This window comes from Falco rusticolus, chromosome W, assembly GCF_015220075.1.
Source record: "Falco rusticolus isolate bFalRus1 chromosome W, bFalRus1.pri, whole genome shotgun sequence".
Classification (NCBI taxonomy): domain Eukaryota; kingdom Metazoa; phylum Chordata; class Aves; order Falconiformes; family Falconidae; genus Falco; species Falco rusticolus.
The window spans coordinates 9866866-9891596 of NC_051209.1; the positions used below are offsets into that span (position 1 = coordinate 9866866).

General features: G+C 41.4%; 2 protein-coding genes across 4 annotated transcripts in view; one reads left to right on the plus strand and one right to left on the minus strand.

Annotated features, from left to right (window-relative positions):
• Positions 1 to 6340: 6340 nt before the first annotated feature.
• LOC119140760 (zinc finger protein 462-like) lies at positions 6341 to 19518 on the plus strand. The gene is made up of 3 exons (XM_037372337.1): positions 6341 to 6446; positions 16080 to 16194; positions 17345 to 19518. Exons 1-3 carry the CDS (start codon positions 6374 to 6376, stop codon positions 17547 to 17549), a joined length of 393 nt encoding a protein of 130 aa, XP_037228234.1. The 5' UTR covers positions 6341 to 6373; the 3' UTR covers positions 17550 to 19518.
• The window catches only part of LOC119140747 (zinc finger protein 462-like), a 97604-nt gene continuing 90857 nt past the window's right edge, over positions 17985 to 24731 (minus strand). For all 3 annotated transcript variants that reach the window (XM_037372292.1, XM_037372291.1, XM_037372290.1), the window contains exon 11: positions 17985 to 23808. In XM_037372292.1, the coding sequence (XP_037228189.1) occupies positions 23677 to 23808 (132 nt within the window). In that variant the 3' untranslated portion in view covers positions 17985 to 23676. The remainder of the gene's footprint in view (positions 23809 to 24731) is intronic.

Consider the following 24731-nt stretch of genomic DNA (forward strand, 5'->3'; position numbering starts at 1 on the left):
GAGGATAACATGGACAGTAGGGGTGGAGCCTTGCTGGCCAGGGCCCAGCCCCACAGTACCTGAGCAAGGCAAGCAGGACAGACCCAGAGATGATGGCCAGGTTCTACCAAGAGCCCAGATCATCAGGCAAATTTGCAGCGATGATACAGATCCAAGATCAAACCAGGAAGTTAAACCACAGGTCAGAACCAGATCCAGTGATTGCCAAGCAGGTCCATGGTGATAAGGCAAGTCCAAGATCAGGCTGGGAAGTCAGTCTATGTTGTGTTGCCTGTGATTTGGCAGATGTGTGGGTGGGTGATTGTCAGTGAGATGATGGGTTTTACTGATATGAATTAGGATGATGCATTGCTCCAAGTGGTGGATAAAACCTTTTATACCATCCCCTGCTTTAGTGTTTTTTAAAAACATGTGTTATGTGCTAGAGAAAAATCTCATTTTCAGATGCTTTAGTGTTTCTTTTTTAAAAACTTTTAGTTGGAACTTTTTTTCACTTTAAAAGCAGTTACCTTATTTCAGTGAATTCAGTTGCACAGAGCTGTAAAATACTCTTTAAAATATTCTTGTTATGTGTCCAAAATGACAGCTTTAACTCCTGTTATGTCTTAGAGCATGTGCACCCCCATCCCTTTTCCCACTTGATCCTGAATGGACACAACTTAGCATTTTTTTGCAACTTCTTTAGCTGGAGAGGACCCACACGTTTTCAGAGTCTCACTCAGATATAGCTTTGGGGAAAACTTCCACTTTTTAAAGTGCACAAAGAGAAAGTTCTGAGGTAGGAAAACTTCCTTGTTCAAAAAAAGGGGAGGACAGGGAGGAGAAGAAACTGAGGAGGGTGGAATATTTAGATGGGCTGTGGAAAATTAGACTCATGAGCAGTGGGGGTTATGCATTGGCCATAAACAAGTGGATGAATTATGTAGCTCTTGCCTCCCTATAGAAATTATGAGAGAGGTGTCAATGGACACAAGTCCCCTACCCTTCATGTTTACCCTCTAAGAATCAGGCCTGGGAATATTTTTGTTTGAAGATATCGTTAATGAGGAAGATCAAACTCTTCCTTTAATCTGCAGTCCATAAGGAAGAATAGTACTACATTTCAGTGTTCTAACTTCAAAAGGACAGTTGAGTAACAAAAGCTGTAGTGAAGATCTTCTGGTGACCCTCTGCTGAAAGGTCAAATTTGGGATTTCCCCTTGCATGCACAGCTCAGAGAACCACAGTGGATGAATGTTACACACATCAGGATTCCGGCTCTATAGAAGACTGAAATTAATTGTGCTGCCCTATTAAAAGTGTGTGTTTTGTATGAGAGGAAGGAAGTAGAGAGTTTAATAACTCAGTGAGAGCATTTTCAATACATGCTTGTAGCATAATCAGAATCGTGGGAAGCATGAAATTAAGTATGTGTGGATTTTGAATCTTAACTATTAAAAAGCTGAGGGTGTATTGAAAATTTCTGCCCCTGGCTGATTGCTGCACAACCAACTTCAGGAGGAAGACACTGCTGTACGCAACCTCTCACTCCCACTTTGAGTAGCATTAAATGTGATGGTGAGAATACCAGCTCTGATCATCAGAAGCTGGGAGGGCGATGTATTTGGAATCACCCTACATGCTCCCTGTTTATTACAGTTCTAGCACCTTTTACTGGCTTGTGTCATGTATTGAGCCAGAATGGAGCTTGGTCTGACTGATTTATGTCTGTTTTTATATTCCTGGGCTCTGCTACTCTGTCTCACAAATTTGCCCCAACGCTCTTATCTGCCCCAAATCTCTTCTTCCCCATCCTGTTCACCAATGAGTGGTTACATTTGCAAGGACACCTGCATTTGTAGTCATGTAGGATTAACTCTCTCTGTATAGAAAGGGAATTTTCTTGTATTTCTTTGTTGGTCCAGTTTTAGCTCGGCAGATGGATTGCATACACAAATAGCAGACCCTGTTTCTTGCGTGGCTGGTATGTTACAAGCTGTTGACACATTGCCTGATGGTTTTTATTTCTTAAAACTTAATAAACATTCCCCTCTCCCCACAGAAGAGCGGGTTGTTCCCATTGAAGTTTGCCGTTCCAAACTGTCAAAATACTTGCAGGGAGTTGTTTTCCGCTGTGATAAGTGTACCTTTACCTGCTCCAGTGATGAGAGTTTGCAGCAACACATAGAGAAACACAATGAACTTAAACCTTACAAATGTCAACTCTGCTACTATGAGACCAAACACACAGAGGAGCTGGGCACTCATCTTCGAGATGAGCACAAGGTAACATCCAAAGGGATTTAATTTGTAACAATCTACTTCTTGCAAATGCTATATCTACTTTATTTGCATGTCCACTCTGAATAGCCAACTTGCATTTTTTTTCCAAAATTTGGAGAAGGCGCCTGTGCTGGGCTTCAGTTTCTCTCAAGTTCTGAATTCTTTTAGAAATTCAAGATTGTGGTTTCTAAAGCTGTTGAGATTGACCAGAATTCACTGACTATTGAATGTAGAGTATGATTATCTGGAAAAAAGCATTTGTATATTGTGAGCTATTTTTTTAAGTTAAGAAACAACATTAAGGCTATGTGATTCAGACACTCACAGGAGCTTCCAAAGTGTAAGCTTGATCTGGCAACTTAGGCAAAGTGACATGCCATGCATATTTTAAAAACACAAGTCAGTACATTCCAGTTTACGTTTAACGAGGGAAAGATAGAACTTACTGCTTAAGTTAAGGCTGCTTTGGTGTTTGTGTGGAACCTTCTGAGTACAGACCTGATCCATACTTGGAGAAGTCAAGCTTTCCACAGGCTTTCTGTCTGCTTTGGATTTCTGTGGTTCTTAGCTGTGTTGCTGTGAGAGTAGCAAAATTCTAGAACTGAGGCATGTTTATAGAGTGGGGTTTTTTGTTAGTTTGTGGAGACAGAACTCATTGAATCCAGGTATCAGGACCTGAGCTGCCTGACTGTCACTAAAAACTTGTTCACACTTTGTTGACTGAACAACATTTTGCCCCCCCTCCTCCCCCCCAAAATAAAAAAAATATGACAAAATGAGTGTCAAGAGCACCAGCAAAACTGAATGCGTTTTTTAAATGAACACTGTGAACTTATGTTGGCTTGGTATCCTTGTCTTCCTTTATTGATCCTTATTGCTACTTGAGAATCTTTCTACAGTTTAACTGGTATCTGAAATGTTGCACATCTCCCAGTGACCACAGCAAGGGTCCTAGGAGATCCAAGAAGCACTATTCCCCACCCCTCTGACTGAGTGCATCAGGCTGGGAAGATTTTCCCTCTACTTGAGTGTAGTAGGTTTGCATGGCAAGGTTCAGTAGCGGGGGGACTACAGGGGTGGCTTCTGTGAGAAGATGCCAAAAAGCTTCCCTCGTGTCCAATGGAGCCAATGCCAGCCAGCTCCAAGACGGACCTGCCGCTGGCCATGGCCAAGCTAATCAGCAATGGTGGTAGCGCCACTGTGATAGCATATTAAGAAGGTGGTGGTGGTGGTGGGAATTCTGCACCAGCAGGAGAGAGGAGTGAGACTATGTGAGAGCAACAACTCTGCAGACACCAAGGTCAGGGAAGAAGGAGGGGGAGGAGGTGCTCCAGGTGCTGGAGCAGAGATTCCCTTGCAGCCTGTGGTGAAGACCATGGTGAGGCAGGCTGTGGCCCCTGCAGCCCATGGAGGTCCATGGTGGAGCAGATATCCACCTGCAGCCTGTGGAGGGCCCCAGGCCAGAGCAGGGGGATGCCTGAAGGAGGCTGTGACTCCGCGGAGAACCTGCGCTGGAGCAGGCTCTTGGCAGGACCTGTGGAGAGAGGAGCCCAGGCTGGAGCAGCTTTGCTGGCAGGACTTGTGACCCCACGGGGGACCCACCCTGGAGCAGTCCATTCCTGAAGGGCTACACCCCCTGGAAGGGACCCATGCTGGAGCAGCGTGTGATGAACTGCAGCCCACGGGAAGGACTCACGTTGGAGAAGTTCATGGAGAACTGTCTCCCGTGGGAGGGACCCCACGCTGGAGAAGGGGAAGAGTGTGAGGAGGAAGGAGCAGCAGAGACGTGTGATGAAACTGACTGTAACCCCCATTCCCCTGTGCCGCTCGGGGGGAGGAGGTAGAGAAATTGGGAATTGAGTTAAGCCCGGGAAGTAGGGAGGGGTGGGGGGAAGGTGGGGTTTTTTTCTGATTTGAATGGTAATAAATTCAACTTAATTCCCCCAAGTTGAGTCTGTTTTGCCTGTGATGGTAATTGCTGAGTGATCTCCCTGTCCTTATCTCGACCCATGAGCCTTTCATTATATTTTCTCTCCCCTATCTGGTTGAGGAGGGGAGTGATAGAGCGGCTTTGGTGGGTACCTGGCATTCAGCCAGGGTCAAACCACCACATTGGGTCTTCCTTCTCTCCAATAAAAAACCTGAAGTGACTACTCCCAGTAGTAACGATAATTTTCTCCCTGTCTTTCTTTAATATTTTCTAAATATTATCTGGCTAATTTGTGCCCACTCTCTGGGCTTAGGTGCACGATTGGCTTACTGCATCATAAAGAGTTTCTGTGCATGAGCTGAGTCACAGTAAGTGCCATGCATGTGGCTGCCTTTGCTTAAATCTGAATATGTAACTTGTTAAGTCAGAGCACCTCAACACAGCTGTCACTTCTAGGAACATGATACTAACACACTGCTGTATTTAGGGTAGCTTCCTATTTGCTGATATGCTACTGTGTGGTGGGTTGATCTTGGCTGGCAGGGAGAAGCCCACCCAGTCACTCTCTCAACTCAAACAGGACAGGAAGAAGGCGTTGTGGATTAACCCCAGTGGGCAGCTAAACTCCACGCAGCTGCTCGCTCACTCCCCCTTCCAGTGGGATGGGGGGGAGAATCAGAAGGGTAAAAGTGAGAAAACTCGTGGGTTGAGATAAAGGTGGCTTGATAGGAAAAGCAAAAGCCGCGCGTGCAAGCAAAGCAAAACAAGGAATTTATTCACCACTTCCCATGGGCAGGCAGGTGTTCAGCCATCTCCAGGAAAGCAGGGCTCCACCTCACATAACGGTTACTTGGGAAGACAATCGCCATCACTCCAAACGTCCCCCCCTTCCTTCTTCTTCCCAAAGCTTTTATTGCTGAGCACAACATCGTATGGTCTGGAATATCCCTTGGTCAGTTGTGGGGCCAGCTGTCCTGCCTGTGTCCCCTCCTGACTTCTTGTGCACCCCAGCCTACTCGCTGGTGGGGCAGCATGAGAAGCAGAAAAGGCCTTGACGCTGTGTAAGCACTGCTCAGCAATAGCTAAAACATCTCTGTATTAATAACACTGTTTTCAGCAGAAATCCAAAACATAGCCCCATACAAGCTACTATGAAGAAAATTAATCCTGTCCCAGCCAAAACCAGTACGGGGAGAAAATATGATGAAAAAGCTCAGGAAAAGGTCAGGATAAAGACAGGGAGATCACTTACCAATTACTGTTGGGGCAAAACAGACTTGACTTGGGAAAAATTAAGTTAATTTATAGACAATTAAAATAGAGTTGGATGGTGACAAACAAAGACAAAAACCCCTTAAACACACACACACCCCACCCCACCCCACCCCCGTGGCTATTTTTCCCAAGCTCAGTTTCACTCCTTCCTTCCCAACTCCTCTGCCTTCTCCCCCCACCCTAAATGGCACAGAATGGCACGGGGGATATGGGGAATGGAGGTTGCAGTCATTTCGTAACAGTTCCTCTCTGCCGTTCCTTCCTCCTCACACTTTCCTCAGCTCCAGTGTAGGGTCCCTACCGCAGGGCGCACAATCCTTCACAAACTGCTCGAGCATGGGTCCTTTCCAGAGGTTGCAGTTCCTGTCAGGAGAACCTGCTTCTGCATGGACTCTCCATGGGCCGCAGTTCCTTCGGGGAATATCCACCTGCTCCGGTGTGTCTTCTCCATGAGCTGCAGGAGAATCTATGCTCTTGTGCCTAGAGCACCTCCTCCCATTCCTTCTTCTCTGGCCTTGGTGTCTGCAGGGTTGCTTCTCACACTTTTTTTTCCTTATGCCTCACACTGCCATGCAGTGTTTTACCCTTTCTTAAGTATGTTATCATAGAGGCACCTCAAAATGAGGGAAGCTTCTCAAATAACATCATTTTGAGAAGCAAAATGGAGAAATTTAGTATAAAAAAGGAAAGAAGAATCATTAACAGTGAATGTAATTGTGTTTGAGAGGAAACGAGTATTAATTTGACTAGGTGCCTGATAAATTTCCCATTTCAGCCTATAGGTTTGTTGGTGGGTTGTTTTTTTCAGTAGTTGATGGTGGCGGTTATTGTTGACAAAACCATTTCTTTTAAGGTGAGTCGTAATTTGAGCTGGTTGGACGGGTTAATTTGGATCAGCTGGAACAAATGAAGGGGAAAACAGAGAGCTCCAGCAGCGATGAGGAAGAAAAAGAGTTAAGCCACAAGACTGAAGGCAGAGGTTAGTATAGTTGCTTTCTCTTTTATGCTGGATACTGTAATGGACACTGCCAGTTTTATCAAGCAAGACCAACTGTTGACTCAACAGCAGATTCCTTAAGTCATGGAAGCTTGTCAGTATGGGCAAAATGGAGCTTTGTCAAGACACATTCCTCAAGGAATTTTGTGTTTCTAATGCTTATGACAAGATTTCTGTTTAAGAAAACCAAATCATGCTCCAAAAAAAAATGTTATGAGAAAATACTGGTAACATCTGTGACTGTGCAGATAACATCTATGAGGGCTTAGAAAAATACTAAGTAAGTGGAGTATTTTAGTGGGCTGTCAGATTATTCTGTGTTGGTAACCCATGTTCAGCTTTGCTGCTCCACATTATAGCCATGAGGGATATAGTTCAGTGGCCAAGTTTATTCTGGGGCTATTGTCTGCCCAGTGCTTACAAAGCATTCCTTCCCTCCTCTTTGTGGGAGCTGACCCTTTTGCCATCACTTTGGTTGGCAACTCTGAAGCCAGGGTAGTCCCATTCCTTACCTCCAAATCACCGTTCCAACTGTGTACTTTACATTTGTGCCTAAATTCACATCTATGAATAATCCCACTGGGTTCAGTTAAGTCTTATTCATGTGTTTATTGTTCAGATGGTTAGCTGAGTAGGGATAAAGAAAGGTAGTTCTTGGTGAATTGGACTCTGAGGGTTGTTGTGTGTTTTTGTGTTTGTTTGGGGTTTTTTTTGCCTTTAATATTAAAATAATTTTAGTGCAAATATCTGGTCCTGACTGGAATACTCCATGTTTTCTCACAGTCATCTGCCCTATAGTGCATGACTTCATCAATGGAATGCAGTATGTTTGCAATTCTTGTTCAACAGTAAAAGGAGCTTGATTTGAACTAATAACTGCAGTGAGCCTCGTCATGCCTAATCATCAGGTTCCAGGGGTCATCCAACCTCCTGATGCTGACTGCAGGCTGCCAAGTTTCTATGTACTTATAACTAAAAGCAAGCTGCCATGTTTACCTTTTTCCTTCTGAAATTTCAGTTTTCAATTGAAAACTCATTTCAAGTTCATTCAAGAGTTATTCACAAAAGAAAACATGTCTCCCTAGGTATTCTCAAACCTGTAAAAGGTAAAGATTGCTAGATTCACAAGCAGTTTACAAAACATGAAGGGGCCATTAACACTTCACTTTGTGACTGGTGATATCTTTATTTAATGAGGAAGAGAGTTAGATAGGAAACAACTTTTATTGAAAAACATCCTCCACGAGATCTTTGTTAGCAGCCCTAAAGGAAATCAGGAGAGGAGCAGGAGGATGTTGATTTCACACATGTTCCAAAGTTTGACATTATTAGCGCTGCACCCTCATGCAGAAGTTTGTTCAAGTGTCTGTTCAGCGGGGGATGTGACCCTAAGAGCTTCAGAGCTGAAAGAATGAGTCTAATGCTTTGACTAAAGGACCAGCTTCCTCTAATTTGCAGCTGTAGCAGACATTAATGTTTTGTGTAGACCAACAGCTAGAAATGGATGAAGAGTCATGCTGTCTTTGTGAGGCTTGCATCAGCACTACACACAAGCGCAGGTGCTGAAATGACCCTGGAAACCATGGTATCCAGACAGAGAAAAAGAAGGTACTATCAGCTGAGCCTCATAAATCCCTATAAACTCTACTATGGGAGAAAAAAAATAAAACTAAGATCATCATTTAAATTGGCTTCAGGATACTTGAGATTCTTGACACTTATTATGAAATGTAAGAATACCACCTTCTAGGTTGGAGATTAAAATTTGCAGGGAGAAACAGACATAACTGTGCTTTGTGTGATCAGTAATTAAGCTAGGTATAATGTTTTAGCAATTTTTATTTGATTTTATTTTTTCACCTGCAGTCTTCTGTAATATCTGTGATTGGCTGAAAAATCTGTATTTGACTGTTCAAATGAGTGGTCTAAAATCATGCTTATTTCCCAAATTGTATTTCACCGCTGTTCTTTCCCAGCTTCCCTTTAGAAGTGACAGTTGTTAATTTTTCTCCTTTTCAGGTAATATCAGTTCTAATTTTTAATATTTTTTTTACTAGAGCAGATAAAAATACAGAAAGTCCTTATGCCATCTACAAAAGTCCGAGTTCTACTGACTTTATCTTTTGCAAAATGGTATCTTGCACCTGGTCTTCAAGTGTCCAACTGACACAGGTGCTGAAGACATGGCTACGTGGCTTGGGTGCAGTGTCACATGTTAGCATCATCTTCTAATTGATATTCAGAAGCTGCTTCCAATTCAAAAATATGGACTTCAAGAGAGCATACTTCAGCTTATTAAGGAAGTTGGTAGGTGGAATTGTTTGGGAGTCAGCACTGAAGGTCACGTGAGTCAGTGTTGAAGGGCAAAGGAGCTCAAGCAAGCTGGGAGATATTTTAGAATAACCTCCTCCAAAGCATGAGAATGGTCCATCCCAATACTCAGCAAAATGAGTAGATATATCAGGAGATGAGCTTGACTACACAAGGGACACATGACTGAGCTGCAGTGCAAAAAGAATGTATACAGGATGTGGAAGCGAGGACAGGCTATAAACGAGGGTTATAAAAGCATTGCCTAGGCACGAAGGGATGATGTTAGGAAACCCAAAGTCCAACTCGAGTTGAAGCTGGCAAGTTATAAAAAGGGCAACAAGAATTGCTTCTACCACCAGGTCACCAATAAAAGACCATACAAGGAAAATGTGGACCCACTCCTGATTGGGGCAGGTGATTTAGTGACAGGGGGTGCAGATAATACTGAAGTACTCAATGCCCTCTTTGCCTTGGTCTTCCGCCACAAGTCCTCCCAGGCCCCTGTGCCTAGAGACAGGATTCAAGAAGTAGAGGAACTACCAATAGTGGTGAAAGACCATTTCAGGAATCTCTTGAATGCAACCCATACAAGTCCATGGGACAAGTTGCATCTCAGGGCGCTAAGAAAATCGGCTGATATTCTTACAAGCCCACTCCCTATCATCTTTGAAAGGTTGTGGAGATCAGGGAAGATCCCTGGTGACTAGAGAAAGGCAAATGTTGCACCCATCTTCATAAAGGGCAGGAAAGGGGATCTGGGGAAGCTATAGGCCAGACAGCCTCACTTTGGGCCCTGGGGAAAAAAAAATCACAGAGCAAGTGTCGCGACGGAGGGAAGACACAGTCACTCAATATGAGTGATCAGCAGACTTCGTTTATTGTCCCTTACAGTCACCTTTTATGCCTTCTTATAATTAGCTCATACATATTACAAAAGTTAAGCTCATTATTGGTTAGTTGCCTAAATACCAAGCCCGCCCCTAGTTTCTCTTCTGTAGTTATCTGTTCCCACCTGCAACATTCTTTTCCCACCGAAATCTTCCTGTTATTGTGTAACAAGGACAGCCAAAGACAGTGTATTTTGCTTTACTTCAGATAAGCTGAGAGCGATGTGCATTTTTGTCCAGCCAGCTGGACTATGTCTATGCAACCCTTTTCAGCTAGTCAGTTATCCACAATTCCCCAGTTTTTATTTTGGGCGACATAGGCTTGGTTGACCATTTTCAATAACAGCGTTTTAACACAGGAAAATACACAGCCAACTTATAAAATCTCAGTTCAGAAGTATAATTCCTGAAATACTTGAAAAATAAAGTTAGCTTGAAGCTTTAATTTCGATGCTCTTTCTGTTCCAGTGATATAAAAAGTTTAAAAAATTCAAAGGTAATTTTAAAGTTCTGAACATGGACTAATGCAAGCTCAAAACCCAAAAAGAAACCAAACTGATGTTTGACTAGGAATATTTGTAAATATTTAAGTGGAAAATCCCTGACCATTAACAATTTTCTGTCCAAATAACAACTGCCCTTATGCAACCAACCAGTCCATACATTTTCTGAAGAATACCTCATTGATATCAAAGAATTAACAAAGGGGAAAAATTAGTTCTAAGCTATATACATTCATAAGGGGATTTTTCAATAGTTACATACAGATTTACACACTAAGCCATAATGGCTTGTAGGTGATACACACAAGAAGAGTACGTTGCTTATCTGTCTGAATGTCTATGCTAAATTTGACAACTATGCCACAAGCCAAGCCTACATGGGTGCTGTATGTTATGCACGTTCCTTAACAAACAGAAGTATAATAGACAAATTCCCAAGATCTAGTCCCCAAACTAATTATATTATTTTGTAGCCAATTAAGGAAAATAACACAAATGTGCATATCTACATGTGCACACACCTTTTAGTTCAGAACCAATCTGTGATAAAAGGCCTTAGCCTTATGGCATCATCGAATCTTAACGAGTACAGTAATTAAAAATGCAGTCTTACTGTAAGTGCGATTTATGCTGACATTCCCTCAAATGCTACACGTGAGTATTTCTCACTCAACTGCCTCAAGTTAAAATAGTAGTATTTGTTAATATGTATTAAAAAATCATTAATTCTCTACAATAGCAGTTGACTTCCATAACACTATGTAAGCAAAAGAGGCTTAAGATGGGTTTTCTGAATACTAACAATTTATTTTAGACTGTCTAAACTCAGGTCTTGAAAGATTACACTCTGCCAGACGTAGAAACACTGTTGCACTCCAGTTGTGATATCCCTTTTCCCAAGTTGTCACATGCACATCTCGCTCAAGCAACATTATTGTTAAAGTTTCTCTCTGCTACATAAAAGCATGTTGCACTTGTAGATATAAAAGACAGCACCCTTACTTAGATTATTACCTTATTACCTCATAACTCTTAGTATACCTTGTATCTCTGATTTCATCACTTCAAAAATTCACCAGAAGCAGATAAAACCACAGCCTCAGACTAAACTACACCTTAACTGCTGATTCAAATAAAAGCATTCTCTTCAGATATGCCTAATGCTTACAAATAATTTTGGCTGGTTTTGATCAAAAAACTATTATTACAATAATGATCAAAAATAATAATCCCGTTTGCAAAATGCCTTTAAGCCAGCCTCCTAGTCCCAACCAATTTCCACATTCAGAATACAGCATAAATACAGAATACAGAATAAATTATCTCCATCAAGGCAAAAAGGCTTCTCTTTAAGCACAGAGATGTTTGCTAGTTCAAGGCAGAAACCCATTTCTTGTAGGGGACATCTGAAGCATTTTTTTTTTTTTTTTTTTTTTTTTGGTGGGTTTGTAATCAATTCCGTATTTTTCCTTGAGAAGCTTAAGCTGTTCCTCTTGTTTCAGGAGTGTCTCCAACTCTGATGTGTCGAATAGGTCCGTATTTCCCAAAAATATCATACATTTCCTCCGCTGTGATTTTATACGGCAGGTTCCGAATATAAAGGACCCGATTGACCTCTGGGGGCAGCCAGATGTCAGCTCGCTTGGCCGCTTGCATCGCCATGGCGCCGATCGGAGGGGGGGGGTGCCGCCTTGGAGAGAAACCGCGGCCAGGAAGGGGCCTGCCGGGCCGGGCTGCGCCGCCGCTCGCTGCTGCTGCAGGGGTCCCGGACGCTATGCCATACGCTAATAACCCCAGGAATTCCTTTTTACAATCTATGTCCCGAACGCTCCGCTTTTCTAAAAAGCATATGAGCGAATCGTACGTCGCTTGTCTCCCCATACCTTCGTCAGCGCTGTTGCAGCCTTTGCGAGACTTCGGCGACGCGTGGCCGGCGGGACCCTCTGTAGGTGCTCCCGGGCGCGGGGACTGTGCCCTTCCGCCTCCTGCGCTGCTTTCAGGACCAGTACCCGAATCTCTGTCGAACCGTGGCTCGCAGGTTCAGCCCTCTCTAGGGTCCCTGTTCGGGCGCCATTTGTCGCAACGGAGGGAAGACACAGTCACTCAATATGAGTGATCAGCAGACTTCGTTTATTGTCCCTTACAGTCACCTTTTATGCCTTCTTATAATTAGCTCATACATATTACAAAAGTTAAGCTCATTATTGGTTAGTTGCCTAAATACCAAGCCCGCCCCTAGTTTCTCTTCTGTAGTTATCTGTTCCCACCTGCAACATTCTTTTCCCACCGAAATCTTCCTGTTATTGTGTAACAAGGACAGCCAAAGACAGTGTATTTTGCTTTACTTCAGATAAGCTGAGAGCGATGTGCATTTTTGTCCAGCCAGCTGGACTATGTCTATGTGACCCTTTTCCGCTAGCCAGTTATCCACAAGCAAGTCCTCTAGGAAGCTGTTCTTGATCACATGAAGGAAAAGGTGAATCAGAATAGTCATCCATACTTGACCAACCCAATGTAATTTTATTGTGGAAGGTATAGGTCTATGCATGAGAGAGCAATGGATGTTGTATACCTTGACTTTAGGAAGGCTTTTTATATTGTCTCCCATAACATCTTTGTATCCATGTTGGGATGTTATGGTCCAGGTGGATGGGCTAACTGGATGAAAAATTGAGTGGATGATCAGGCTTAAAGGTGTATTGTCTAACAGGTCATACTCTACCTGGAGGAATATCCCTTTGGTCAGCTGGGGTCAGCTGTCCCAGCTGTGTCCCCTCCCAACTTCTTGCGCACCCCCAGCCTGCTCATTGGTGGGGCAGTACAAGAAGCAGAGAAGACCTTAATGCTGTGTAAGCACTGCTCAGCAATAACTAAAACATCCCTGTGTTATCAACACTGTTTTGGTTACAGATCCAAAATACAGCACCATACGAGCTACTATGAAGAAAACTTTATTCCAGCCAAAACCAGTTCAAAAAGGAAAGGAAAGATTGGTTTCTGGTAAAGGACAAAAGAAAATATTTGGACCTAGAAAAAGAAGATGAGCATGGAAATGGATATTCTTCTGAGATACTCTAGGGAAAGAGTAGCTGTTCTTGCGAGAAGTTGTATCCCAGATGGACTGTTTGTGTCTATTGACCTTTATATCTCACTTTTAAAAGAAACTTGAATCTTTTTCTCTGTTTTTTTTTCTTCAGTACATGAAAATAAAGTGTGCATGTGTGCTTGTGTGTGTAATGTGGGAAAATGAAATGCAAGTCAGGTGTGTATGCAATATGTTACCTCTCTTTTGTAGACCCCAGGTAAGTGCACAGCCTGATTGCTCTTTCTGGGAGGCAATCTGAATTCACAGTCCAAGAAACCAAACTAATCAGGGACTCATGGGGAATATAATATATTCATATAATATATTCAGAAGGGACAGCAGTATTATTAGGATAGTGCTTGTTAATGTGAATTATAAATTCTCCCAGTTCATTTGAGCAAAATAGGCTCTATTATGTCTGCACAGTCCTAGAATAAATTTCGTATTGTCTACTGTACTCTGGTTTTGTGTAGAGGAATGAAGGCAGTAGGTTGATTAACATTGATAATATGCAGCTGTGGCCTTGCTTCGAAGGCAGTGGGTTGATTGACATGGATGATGAGCAGCTGTAGCTTGTTCTTGCTAAGTGGTTAAATAGCTCTAAGGAGGGTGGAAGAGGGAGGTTGTATGGTGGGGGAGCTTGGAGAAGGAAGAACTTAGATGGGGCAGTGTTGTCTGGCCTTTGGAAGACAGAAAAAAAATGGTGTGGACAGTAGAATCTGATTAATGGTAAAGCTTTGTTACAGCTTGCTAGTTCAGTTTGTGCTGCAACAGTTTTGTTCTTTTACTGAAGAGGAGCTGTTGGCTCTGAAAATCTATTCTCTGTAGGTGTTGGATTAGTCATGGTATAGGGGTAATGTGTTTTGGTGTTATTTTATAAATTTGGACTGTGTATATGATATTAACTGCAGGAGTCAGATCTAGATGTAAATGGAGCCCATTGTACCCACTTTCTTTCTGTTGTTCATATCAGAAGGGAGCCTTGCTTTGTTGTTGTTTAACCATGTAGTAAATCACTGATACCAAGAAATATGAAATAAGCTTTTTTTCTTCTAGATGGAAGGTATTATATCTTTATATATGGCTATACCTAACATAGAGAAGAAAAGTGAGCACGTGGGTGGTTCTGAGTTTATAGGCTGATCTCTAATGGAGTAAACTTGAGAGTGAAGAAACCAAGTGAGCAGATATAAGAACCGAAATGAAGTAAAATCCCTTTTCTTTCATGATGTAATTTGGGAGGAGTAAGAAAGACATTCTGTTGACTTCTTAATTAAGGTAATTCCTGCTATGAAATTAATGCTCTGAGTATATGCTGTCTCCTTTCTAGTGAAAAGAATGAAGTGAGATGGTCCATGGAATTATTTTTAAAGGCTTATGTGCTGATATTTATTAGAAAATGTTTCTTCTTTTGTTAAAACTGGCTCTTTTGACATTGAGATTGGCTTTCAGAAATGCTGTTCCCTTAGCTGTCAGTAACTTTGGATGTAAAGCTAAGTGCTTGACATCTCTGCAAATGAGGCTGTAAATGTTTTGTATAAATTAGGATCAGATGAAACACCTGTGCAGTTAAGATACCATCCTTTCAGTGATACTCTCTTATTCATAAGACTTCATGTTGAAGGGATGACAATCTCTTATGAGTTTCAGATGCCAAGTATACCCAGTGTTCATTTCCTAAGATTTGTACCACTGATTTCAAAATCATATATTGACTCAGTGTTCCCTTTTGGTTTTGCTTTCAAGCTATTTCCACACTAAACTCTCAGTGCTGGTTTTAATGTAAAACCCTGCAATCTCTCTACTTGTTCAAATACAGGGAGCAATAAAACATCTCTGCAAATATAACAGACTTAAGATGAGGGATGGGATTTTTCAGATGCAGCATGTTGTGACTTTTCAGAATGGCTCTGTAGCTTCTTGGAATCTTGGTCACTTCAGAGAACCTGAGTTCACTTTTAGGTACCTACATGAACAACAAAGGTTTTGTATTAATACCTGAGTGGGAAGCACTCTGTTATTTTGAAAGTCCCACACCCCCATTTCCATATTATAGTTAATTGACCTTTTCTCATAGTGGTGGCTATAGAATTTTCACACCTTGCATTTTTCAGTAGTAAAATGAGCTCCTTCAGTTCTAGAGCCCCCAACATAAGGAGGACATGGACCTGTTGGAGGGAGTCCAGAGAAGGATAATGAACATGATCAGAGGGCTGGAGCACCTCCTCTATGAAGACAGACTGAGAGAGTTGGGGTTATTCAGCCTAGAGAAGAGAAGGCTCCAGGGACATCTTATAGTGGCTTTTCAGTATCTAAAGGGGGCTTATAAGAAAGATGGGGATAGACATTTTAGTAGGGTCTGTAGTGATAGGACAAGGGGTAATGGTTTTAAACTAAAAGAAGGTAGATTCAGACTAGATATAAGGAAGAAATTATTTACTGTGAGCGTGGTGAGGTACTGGAACAGGTTGCCTGGAGAAGTTGTGGATGCCCTATCCCTGGAAGTATTGAAGGCCAGGCTGGATGGGGCTTTGAGCAACATGGTCTAGTGGATGATGCCCCTGCCCATAGCAGGGGGGGAGGGGGGTTGGAACTAGATTATCCACCCTTCCATCCAAAACCATTCTATGACTTTTTTATTTTTTTTAGGATAGGGAGGACAAATTTCAGAAACACCTACTTAGCACAAGATTTTCCTTTTAATGCTTTGGGATATTTTTTTTTCTTCCTGAAGGGCAGCAGGGAAGATCAGAGTATAATTATAATCATAAGGGTCCCTTCTTGCCCTGATGCTCATGAATGTGCAGATAATTTTGTTCTCTCCCAGAGTCCGTGATGTATCCTGACAGTGGAGCTCCAGAGAAGCGCTTTCCATGTGAGTTCTGTGGCCGATCATTTACAGAGGGCTCTGAGTGGGAACGACATATCCTGAGGCATGGCATGTAAGTTGGTTTGTAGACTCCTTTGCATAGCAGCGAAATATAACAGCTGATCTTTGTGCATCTCCCCATCCATTCCCCCCCTCCCCCCCCAAAAAAAACACCCCACAAAACAACCTGTAATGAAAGCAAACACAGGGATATGACAAATTCTAACAAGGGAAGAATTCTGTCTAACAAACATTGTTGGATGCAATTATCAGATGTATTTACTCAGCTAAGATGTTTCTGTCTTTCCTGTTTGACCTAGGAACCCAGAAATCCAAGATAACTGTTTTTAAACCTTTACCTGAATATCTCTGTATGTCCAAACATGATTCCAGTTTCAGGTCTAGATCAGACCTCAAACTGAAGGAAACTTATCTACAGATGGCCAAGGGTTTCTGGAATACAGATCATTCCAGAAATTGCCTCTGGGAGTTAAAATCTAGTGTTATCAAATCCAAATTAGTTACATAAATGTTCTTTATGATCCTAAAGCTTAAACTTCATTTTGAGGTGAATACCAGTTGGTTGGTCTAAAATTAACATTACTTGAGTCTTATTGATGTTTTCTTGCCAGAAGAGCAACATGGAAATGACAGCAAATTATATGGAATCTGGGTTTCTTTTGGCTTTTTCTTTTCCTTATTATTTCTCTTTAGCATGCTTGCAACTAAACTTGAGGTTCCAGTGCAAAGAATTATGTACAGAGAAGTGTTAAGGGCTTCAAGTGAAGGAAAACCTCAATAAGTGTTCTCTTTCCCCAAAAAGCATACAGTGAAGTTAATAGTAAAGATCTTTTCTTCTCATGCTCATAAATCAGTCTACTGTGAAATAATAGGCATCTCTGGAACATTAATTTTCCTTCTCTTGACAAAGATCTGTTCAATAGAACGGATGTCTCTGCTGACTAGAGTTTCTTCCAAGAGGAGATCTCAGCCAGGATTACTGGCATGTGAAAGACATTTGAATGTAATATTGTAGCTAGGCTGTGGAGGGATAAAGGGTAGGAGAAAGTATTATTTCTCGTCTGTTTAAAACTTGCAACATTTGAAGTACTTCTATTTAATAAGATTTATTGGTGTTAACTGCTTGGGAGAAGTACTCTTCCTTGTATCCAAAGCATGTTTGGATTGTAAAGATTTCCATTTTCTGCTGCTTGGATTTTCAGGGCTCTGAATGTAAGTAAGGAAGGGACCAGAGAGGACAGCAAACTGAAGGAGAACACAGAAAAGACTGTTAATACACTGACAATAGAAGAAAAGGAAAGCACTGAGAAAATGGTGGTGGACTTGTCCCACAACAGTGAAACTACAGTCAGTGTTGTAGCTGCTGACAAACATCTCCAAGAGACCTCAGAGGCCAATAATGAATAAATTTGGTGTTATTTTAATCAACTTACTTGAACAGTGGTGAATTGGAAGGGATGGGCAGGTGGGGTGGGCAGAAGGAAGAAATAAAGCTGCTTTTAGGAATGAATGATCTATTTTCAAAGCACTGGTACCTATGTGAGTGTGTGTATATTAAAGTTATTTACATGATGGAATAAGTGGTTCCATTACATCACTGCATCTCTTCTTCTGGATCTTGACAATGGGAAATTACATTCATATTGGACTAATGAAACAACTCCCTGTGTCTCTACATTACACAATGTGCTTTGCAGTGGAGACTTGCATTGTTTGGAAACAGAAGTGTAATGAGCATGGTTGGGGATGGTGGTGTAACATTTCAACACAAAAATTTTTGTGTGTTTTTCTAGTTTCAATACATGATTACTTTCCAGACTGAACACAACTTTGTTTATCTAAAAAAAAAAAAAAGATAAACTGCTTTGCTTAAAACAGCCACCTGTTTCCTAATACCTCAAAATTAACAAAGGGACATCTCTGCATTTATTAGTACTGCCTGTTGTCATTATGCTTAAAGTTGAGAGACTGCTGGGCAAGGTGGTGAAAGGAGGAAGCAACAAAGTTTTAAAGGAAAACAAATTGTGCTTAAAATCCCACTGTGGATTTAATTTCTTAAAATACTGTGATTTTTTTTAATAATAAATAAAAAGTCTTTAATTTCTAGATAATGGTTTGTGAATTGTCATCCTTTATTCCAGGTAAGCTGTTCATTAGTATTCACCTATAACTTCAGTATTTGATAGATCTAATGTGACTGTGTGGTTTTGTTTGCCATATGTTTATTTCCTATCAGCTTTAACTATTGCAAAAATGGCACAATTAACTTTCTCATGCAAAATGAGTGGTGGTAACTTTCCAAAGGGGAAGGGGACAGGGAAAAGAATTCCCATTAATATAAAACTTGTTATTTCTGTTTAGTGTTTTAAAAAATTGTATTTTTTTAACTCAAGAACCAAGCTAACAGAACAGCTATGCTGCTTATGGGCCAAACATATTGGTCCTCATAATTATATCAATATTTAAATGAGCATCTAGTCATCTCTCACCAGTACTTTCTGTCAAGATTGGTATCGTTGTCTCTTCCCACCCCCCACTCTGTGGGGTGGGTGTGCTTTTTTTTGTCTTGGTATAGTGGGAGGGAATGATGTCAGTGCTTGCATCTTTTCATGAGCAGAAGTAAAATAGTTACATACTACATTGAGTCTGGAGAGTTGATGGGAGTTGCTAATTTTTCCCCCTACTCCTTAGCTTTTTAGCATGAGGGGAGCAGTATAGAATGAATAAGAATCTACATATCTTGTGGCTGATCCTGCACTTTGGAAATCCTACTCAACTCAACAGCAATCTTCCTTGAATAAGGAATACAGGATCTGGTGCTCATGGTATGTAGAACTTATTTCCAATAAGTAGGAAATACTTGACTAAAAACTAGTTCTAGAAATGCATGTGTCTTTGTCTTGGGGTTACTTTTGTTTGTTGGGGAGGGATGAAGAAGCTGCTGAGGAAATATTGCTCTAGACAGCTTCAAATAAAATTGATGGCAAAAATTGCATTATTTGAATTAGTGCTACTTGAAGCATGGTATTTTGCTTTTAAAGATCTAGCAGTTGTGGGTTTGCAGGATTTTTTTAGCTTTGTTTGGGAAGGGTTGCTTTTTTTTTTTTGGAGGAGGGAGGGAGCATCATGTAGAAAACACAATGGAGGGAAAAGTGTAAATTTTGTGCCTGTATTTGTTTTTTAATTGGCCTCATTTCAAATGACTTTAAAAAGTTTCATACCTGGATTGAGTGTTTGTAATAGTTACCAAAAATGAAAAAAAGAAACAATTGACATGCTTTTATCACTATTTTTCAAATAACATGTAAATACTGTAATCGATTAGATTTTGTTTTGCAAACCTATTAATAAAAATACAGGACCATTATCCTTTTAACAAGCCTAGAAATGTTTTTTTCCTTCTCCTAAAAATGTGTACCTGATATATTGTGGACACATTTTAGATGCATTATGTTGACTGTAATGGTATAGAATTGAAAATAACATTTTTTCATTGTTTTATTTATACAAAAGATTTTTTCAGAGTTTGGCAGAAGGAAATAAATGGCAAAATGCTAACCCATTGTCTTCAGCACTTGGTATTTCCTGACTTTTAAATAACTAATTTTTCATGGGGAGCTGGATGCAGTCTAACAAGTGCTGAGTAGAGGGAGATAATCACTTCCCTGAGTCTACTGGCTACACTCCTTGATACAGACCAGAATACTGTTAGCCATAATCACTGCCAGGGCATACTGCTAACCCATGTTTGGCTTGCTGTTTTTCAGGTCTCTTCAGCAGAGCTGCTCCCCAGCCAGTCACTCAGTCCCTAGCCTGTATCACTGCAAGGGGCTCTTCCCAGGTGCAGGACTTAGCAGTTGTCCTTGTTAAAATTGATGAGGTGGTTGTTAGTCCATTCCTCCAGTCTGCCTAGATCCCTCTAAAAGGCAGCTTTACCCTTGGGCATATCAACTGCAGCCCCTGAGTTTGGTGTCATCCACAAATTTGATGAGGTGCATTCTGTCGCCTCAACTAGATCAACATTAGGGTCATTACACAGACAAGGTCCTAGGATAGACCCCTGCAGTAGTCCTGCAGGGCTTCCAGGTAGAGTATGACCTGTTAGACAATACACCTTTAAGCCTGATCATCCACTCAATTTTTCATCCAGTTAGCCCATCCACCTGGACCATAACATCCCAACATGGATACAAAGATGTTATGGGAGACAATATAAAAAGCCTTCCTAAAGTCAAGGTATACAACATCCATTGCTCTCTCATGCATAGACCTATACCTTCCACAATAAAATTACATTGGGTTGGTCAAGTATGGATGACTATTCTGATTCACCTTTTCCTTCATGTGATCAAGAACAGCTTCCTAGAGGACTTGCTCTGTGATTTTTTTTTTTTTTTTTTTTTTTTCCCCAGGGCCCAAAGTGAGGCTGTCTGGCCTATAGCTTCCCCAGATCCCCTTTCCTGCCCTTTATGAAGATGGGTGCAACATTTGCCTTTCTCTAGTCACCAGGGATCTTCCCTGATCTCCACAACCTTTCAAAGATGATAGGGAGTGGGCTTGTAAGAATATCAGCCGATTTTCTTAGCGCCCTGAGATGCAACTTGTCCCATGGACTTGTATGGGTTGCATTCAAGAGATTCCTGAAATGGTCTTTCACCACTATTGGTAGTTCCTCTACTTCTTGAATCCTGTCTCTAGGCACAGGGGCCTGGGAGGACTTGTGGCGGAAGACCAAGGCAAAGAGGGCATTGAGTACTTCAGTATTATCTGCACCCCCTGTCACTAAATCACCTGCCCCAATCAGGAGTGGGTCCACATTTTCCTTGTATGGTCTTTTATTGGTGACCTGGTGGTAGAAGCAATTCTTGTTGCCCTTTTTATAACTTGCCAGCTTCAACTCGAGTTGGACTTTGGGTTTCCTAACATCATCCCTTCGTGCCTAGGCAATGCTTTTATAACCCTCGTTTATAGCCTGTCCTCGCTTCCACATCCTGTATACATTCTTTTTGCACTGCAGCTCAGTCATGTGTCCCTTGTGTAGTCAAGCTCATCTCCTGATATATCTACTCATTTTGCTGAGTATTGGGATGGACCATTCTCATGCTTTGGAGGAGGTTATTCTAAAATATCTCCCAGCTTGCTTGAGCTCCTTTGCCCTTCAACACTGACTCACGTGACCTTCAGTGCTGACTCCCAAACAATTCCACCTACCAACTTCCTTAATAAGCTGAAGTATGCTCTCTTGAAGTCCATATTTTTGAATTGGAAGCAGCTTCTGAATATCAATTAGAAGATGATGCTAACATGTGACACTGCACCCAAGCCACGTAGCCATGTCTTCAGCACCTGTGTCAGTTGGACACTTGAAGACCAGGTGCAAGATACCATTTTGCAAAAGATAAAGTCAGTAGAACTCGGACTTTTGTAGATGGCATAAGGACTTTCTGTATTTTTATCTGCTCTAGTAAAAAAATATTAAAAATTAGAACTGATATTACCTGAAAAGGAGAAAAATTAACAACTGTCACTTCTAAAGGGAAGCTGGGAAAGAACAGCGGTGAAATACAATTTGGGAAATAAGCATGATTTTTAGACCACTCATTTGAACAGTCAAATACAGATTTTTCAGCCAATCACAGATATTACAGAAGACTGCAGGTGAAAAAATAAAATCAAATAAAAATTGCTAAAACATTATACCTAGCTTAATTACTGATCACACAAAGCACAGTTATGTCTGTTTCTCCCTGCAAATTTTAATCTCCAACCTAGAAGGTGGTATTCTTACATTTTCATAATAAGTGTCAAGAATCTCAAGTATCCTGAAGCCAATTTAAATGATGATCTTAGTTTTATTTTTTTTCTCCCATAGTAGAGTTTATAGGGATTTATGAGGCTCAGCTGATAGTACCTTCTTTTTCTCTGTCTGGATACCATGGTTTCCAGGGTCATTTCAGCACCTGCGCTTGTGTGTAGTGCTGATGCAAGCCTCACAAAGACAGCATGACTCTTCATCCATTTCTAGCTGTTGGTCTACACAAAACATTAATGTCTGCTACAGCTGCAAATTAGAGGAAGCTGGTCCTTTAGTCAAAGCATTAGACTCATTCTTTCAGCTCTGAAGCTCTTAGGGTCACATCCCCCGCTGAACAGACACTTGAACAAACTTCTGCATGAGGGTGCAGCGCTAATAATGTCAAACTTTGGAACATGTGTGAAATCAACATCCCTCCTGCTCCTCTCCTGATTTCCTTTAGGGCTGCTAACAAAGATCTCGTGGAGGATGTTTTTCAATAAAAGTTGTTTCCTATCTAACTCTCTTCCTCATTAAATAAAGATATCACCAGTCACAAAGTGAAGTGTTAATGGCCCCTTCATGTTTTGTAAACTGCTTGTGAATCTAGCAATCTTTACCTTTTACAGGTTTGAGAATACCTAGGGAGACATGTTTTCTTTTGTGAATAACTCTTGAATGAACTTGAAATGAGTTTTCAATTGAAAACTGAAATTTCAGAAGGAAAAAGGTAAACATGGCAGCTTGCTTTTAGTTATAAGTACATAGAAACTTGGCAGCCTGCAGTCAGCATCAGGAGGTTGGATGACCCCTGGAACCTGATGATTAGGCATGACGAGGCTCACTGCAGTTATTAGTTCAAATCAAGCTCCTTTTACTGTTGAACAAGAATTGCAAACATACTGCATTCCATTGATGAAGTCATGCACTATAGGGCAGATGACTGTGAGAAAACATGGAGTATTCCAGTCAGGACCAGATATTTGCACTAAAATTATTTTAATATTAAAGGCAAAAAAAACCCCAAACAAACACAAAAACACACAACAACCCTCAGAGTCCAATTCACCAAGAACTACCTTTCTTTATCCCTACTCAGCTAACCATCTGAACAATAAACACATGAATAAGACTTAACTGAACCCAGTGGGATTATTCATAGATGTGAATTTAGGCACAAATGTAAAGTACACAGTTGGAACGGTGATTTGGAGGTAAGGAATGGGACTACCCTGGCTTCAGAGTTGCCAACCAAAGTGATGGCAAAAGGGTCAGCTCCCACAAAGAGGAGGGAAGGAATGCTTTGTAAGCACTGGGCAGACAATAGCCCCAGAATAAACTTGGCCACTGAACTATATCCCTCATGGCTATAATGTGGAGCAGCAAAGCTGAACATGGGTTACCAACACAGAATAATCTGACAGCCCACTAAAATACTCCACTTACTTAGTATTTTTCTAAGCCCTCATAGATGTTATCTGCACAGTCACAGATGTTACCAGTATTTTCTCATAACATTTTTTTTTGGAGCATGATTTGGTTTTCTTAAACAGAAATCTTGTCATAAGCATTAGAAACACAAAATTCCTTGAGGAATGTGTCTTGACAAAAGCTCCATTTTGCCCATACTGACAAGCTTCCATGACTTAAGGAATCTGCTGTTGAGTCAACAGTTGGTCTTGCTTGATAAAACTGGCAGTGTCCATTACAGTATCCAGCATAAAAGAGAAAGCAACTATACTAACCTCTGCCTTCAGTCTTGTGGCTTAACTCTTTTTCTTCCTCATCGCTGCTGGAGCTCTCTGTTTTCCCCTTCATTTGTTCCAGCTGATCCAAATTAACCCGTCCAACCAGCTCAAAATTACGACTCACCTTAAAAGAAATGGTTTTGTCAACAATAACCGCCACCATCAACTACTGAAAAAAACAACCCACCAACAAACCTATAGGCTGAAATGGGAAATTTATCAGGCACCTAGTCAAATTAATACTCGTTTCCTCTCAAACACAATTACATTCACTGTTAATGATTCTTCTTTCCTTTTTTATACTAAATTTCTCCATTTTGCTTCTCAAAATGATGTTATTTGAGAAGCTTCCCTCATTTTGAGGTGCCTCTATGATAACATACTTAAGAAAGGGTAAAACACTGCATGGCAGTGTGAGGCATAAGGAAAAAAAAGTGTGAGAAGCAACCCTGCAGACACCAAGGCCAGAGAAGAAGGAATGGGAGGAGGTGCTCTAGGCACAAGAGCATAGATTCTCCTGCAGCTCATGGAGAAGACCACACCGGAGCAGGTGGATATTCCCCGAAGGAACTGCGGCCCATGGAGAGTCCATGCAGAAGCAGGTTCTCCTGACAGGAACTGCAACCTCTGGAAAGGACCCATGCTCGAGCAGTTTGTGAAGGATTGTGCGCCCTGCGGTAGGGACCCTACACTGGAGCTGAGGAAAAGTGTGAGGAGGAAGGAACGGCAGAGAGGAACTGTTACGAAATGACTGCAACCTCCATTCCCCATATCCCCCGTGCCATTCTGTGCCATTTAGGGTGGGGGGAGAAGGCAGAGGAGTTGGGAAGGAAGGAGTGAAACTGAGCTTGGGAAAAATAGCCACGGGGGTGGGGTGGGGTGGGGTGTGTGTGTGTTTAAGGGGTTTTTGTCTTTGTTTGTCACCATCCAACTCTATTTTAATTGTCTATAAATTAACTTAATTTTTCCCAAGTCAAGTCTGTTTTGCCCCAACAGTAATTGGTAAGTGATCTCCCTGTCTTTATCCTGACCTTTTCCTGAGCTTTT

Excerpts from the sequence above, each read along its gene's own strand:
- LOC119140760 (XM_037372337.1), top strand. The coding sequence starts at position 6,374 with ATGAAGGGGAAAACAGAGAGCTCCAGCAGCGATGAGGAAGAAAAAGAG. Across the intron at positions 6,447-16,079 it reads CCACAAGACTGAAGGCAGAG|AGTCCGTGATGTATCCTGAC; the intron begins GTTAGTATAGTT and ends GTTCTCTCCCAG. Across the intron at positions 16,195-17,344 it reads CATATCCTGAGGCATGGCAT|GGCTCTGAATGTAAGTAAGG; the intron begins GTAAGTTGGTTT and ends TTGGATTTTCAG.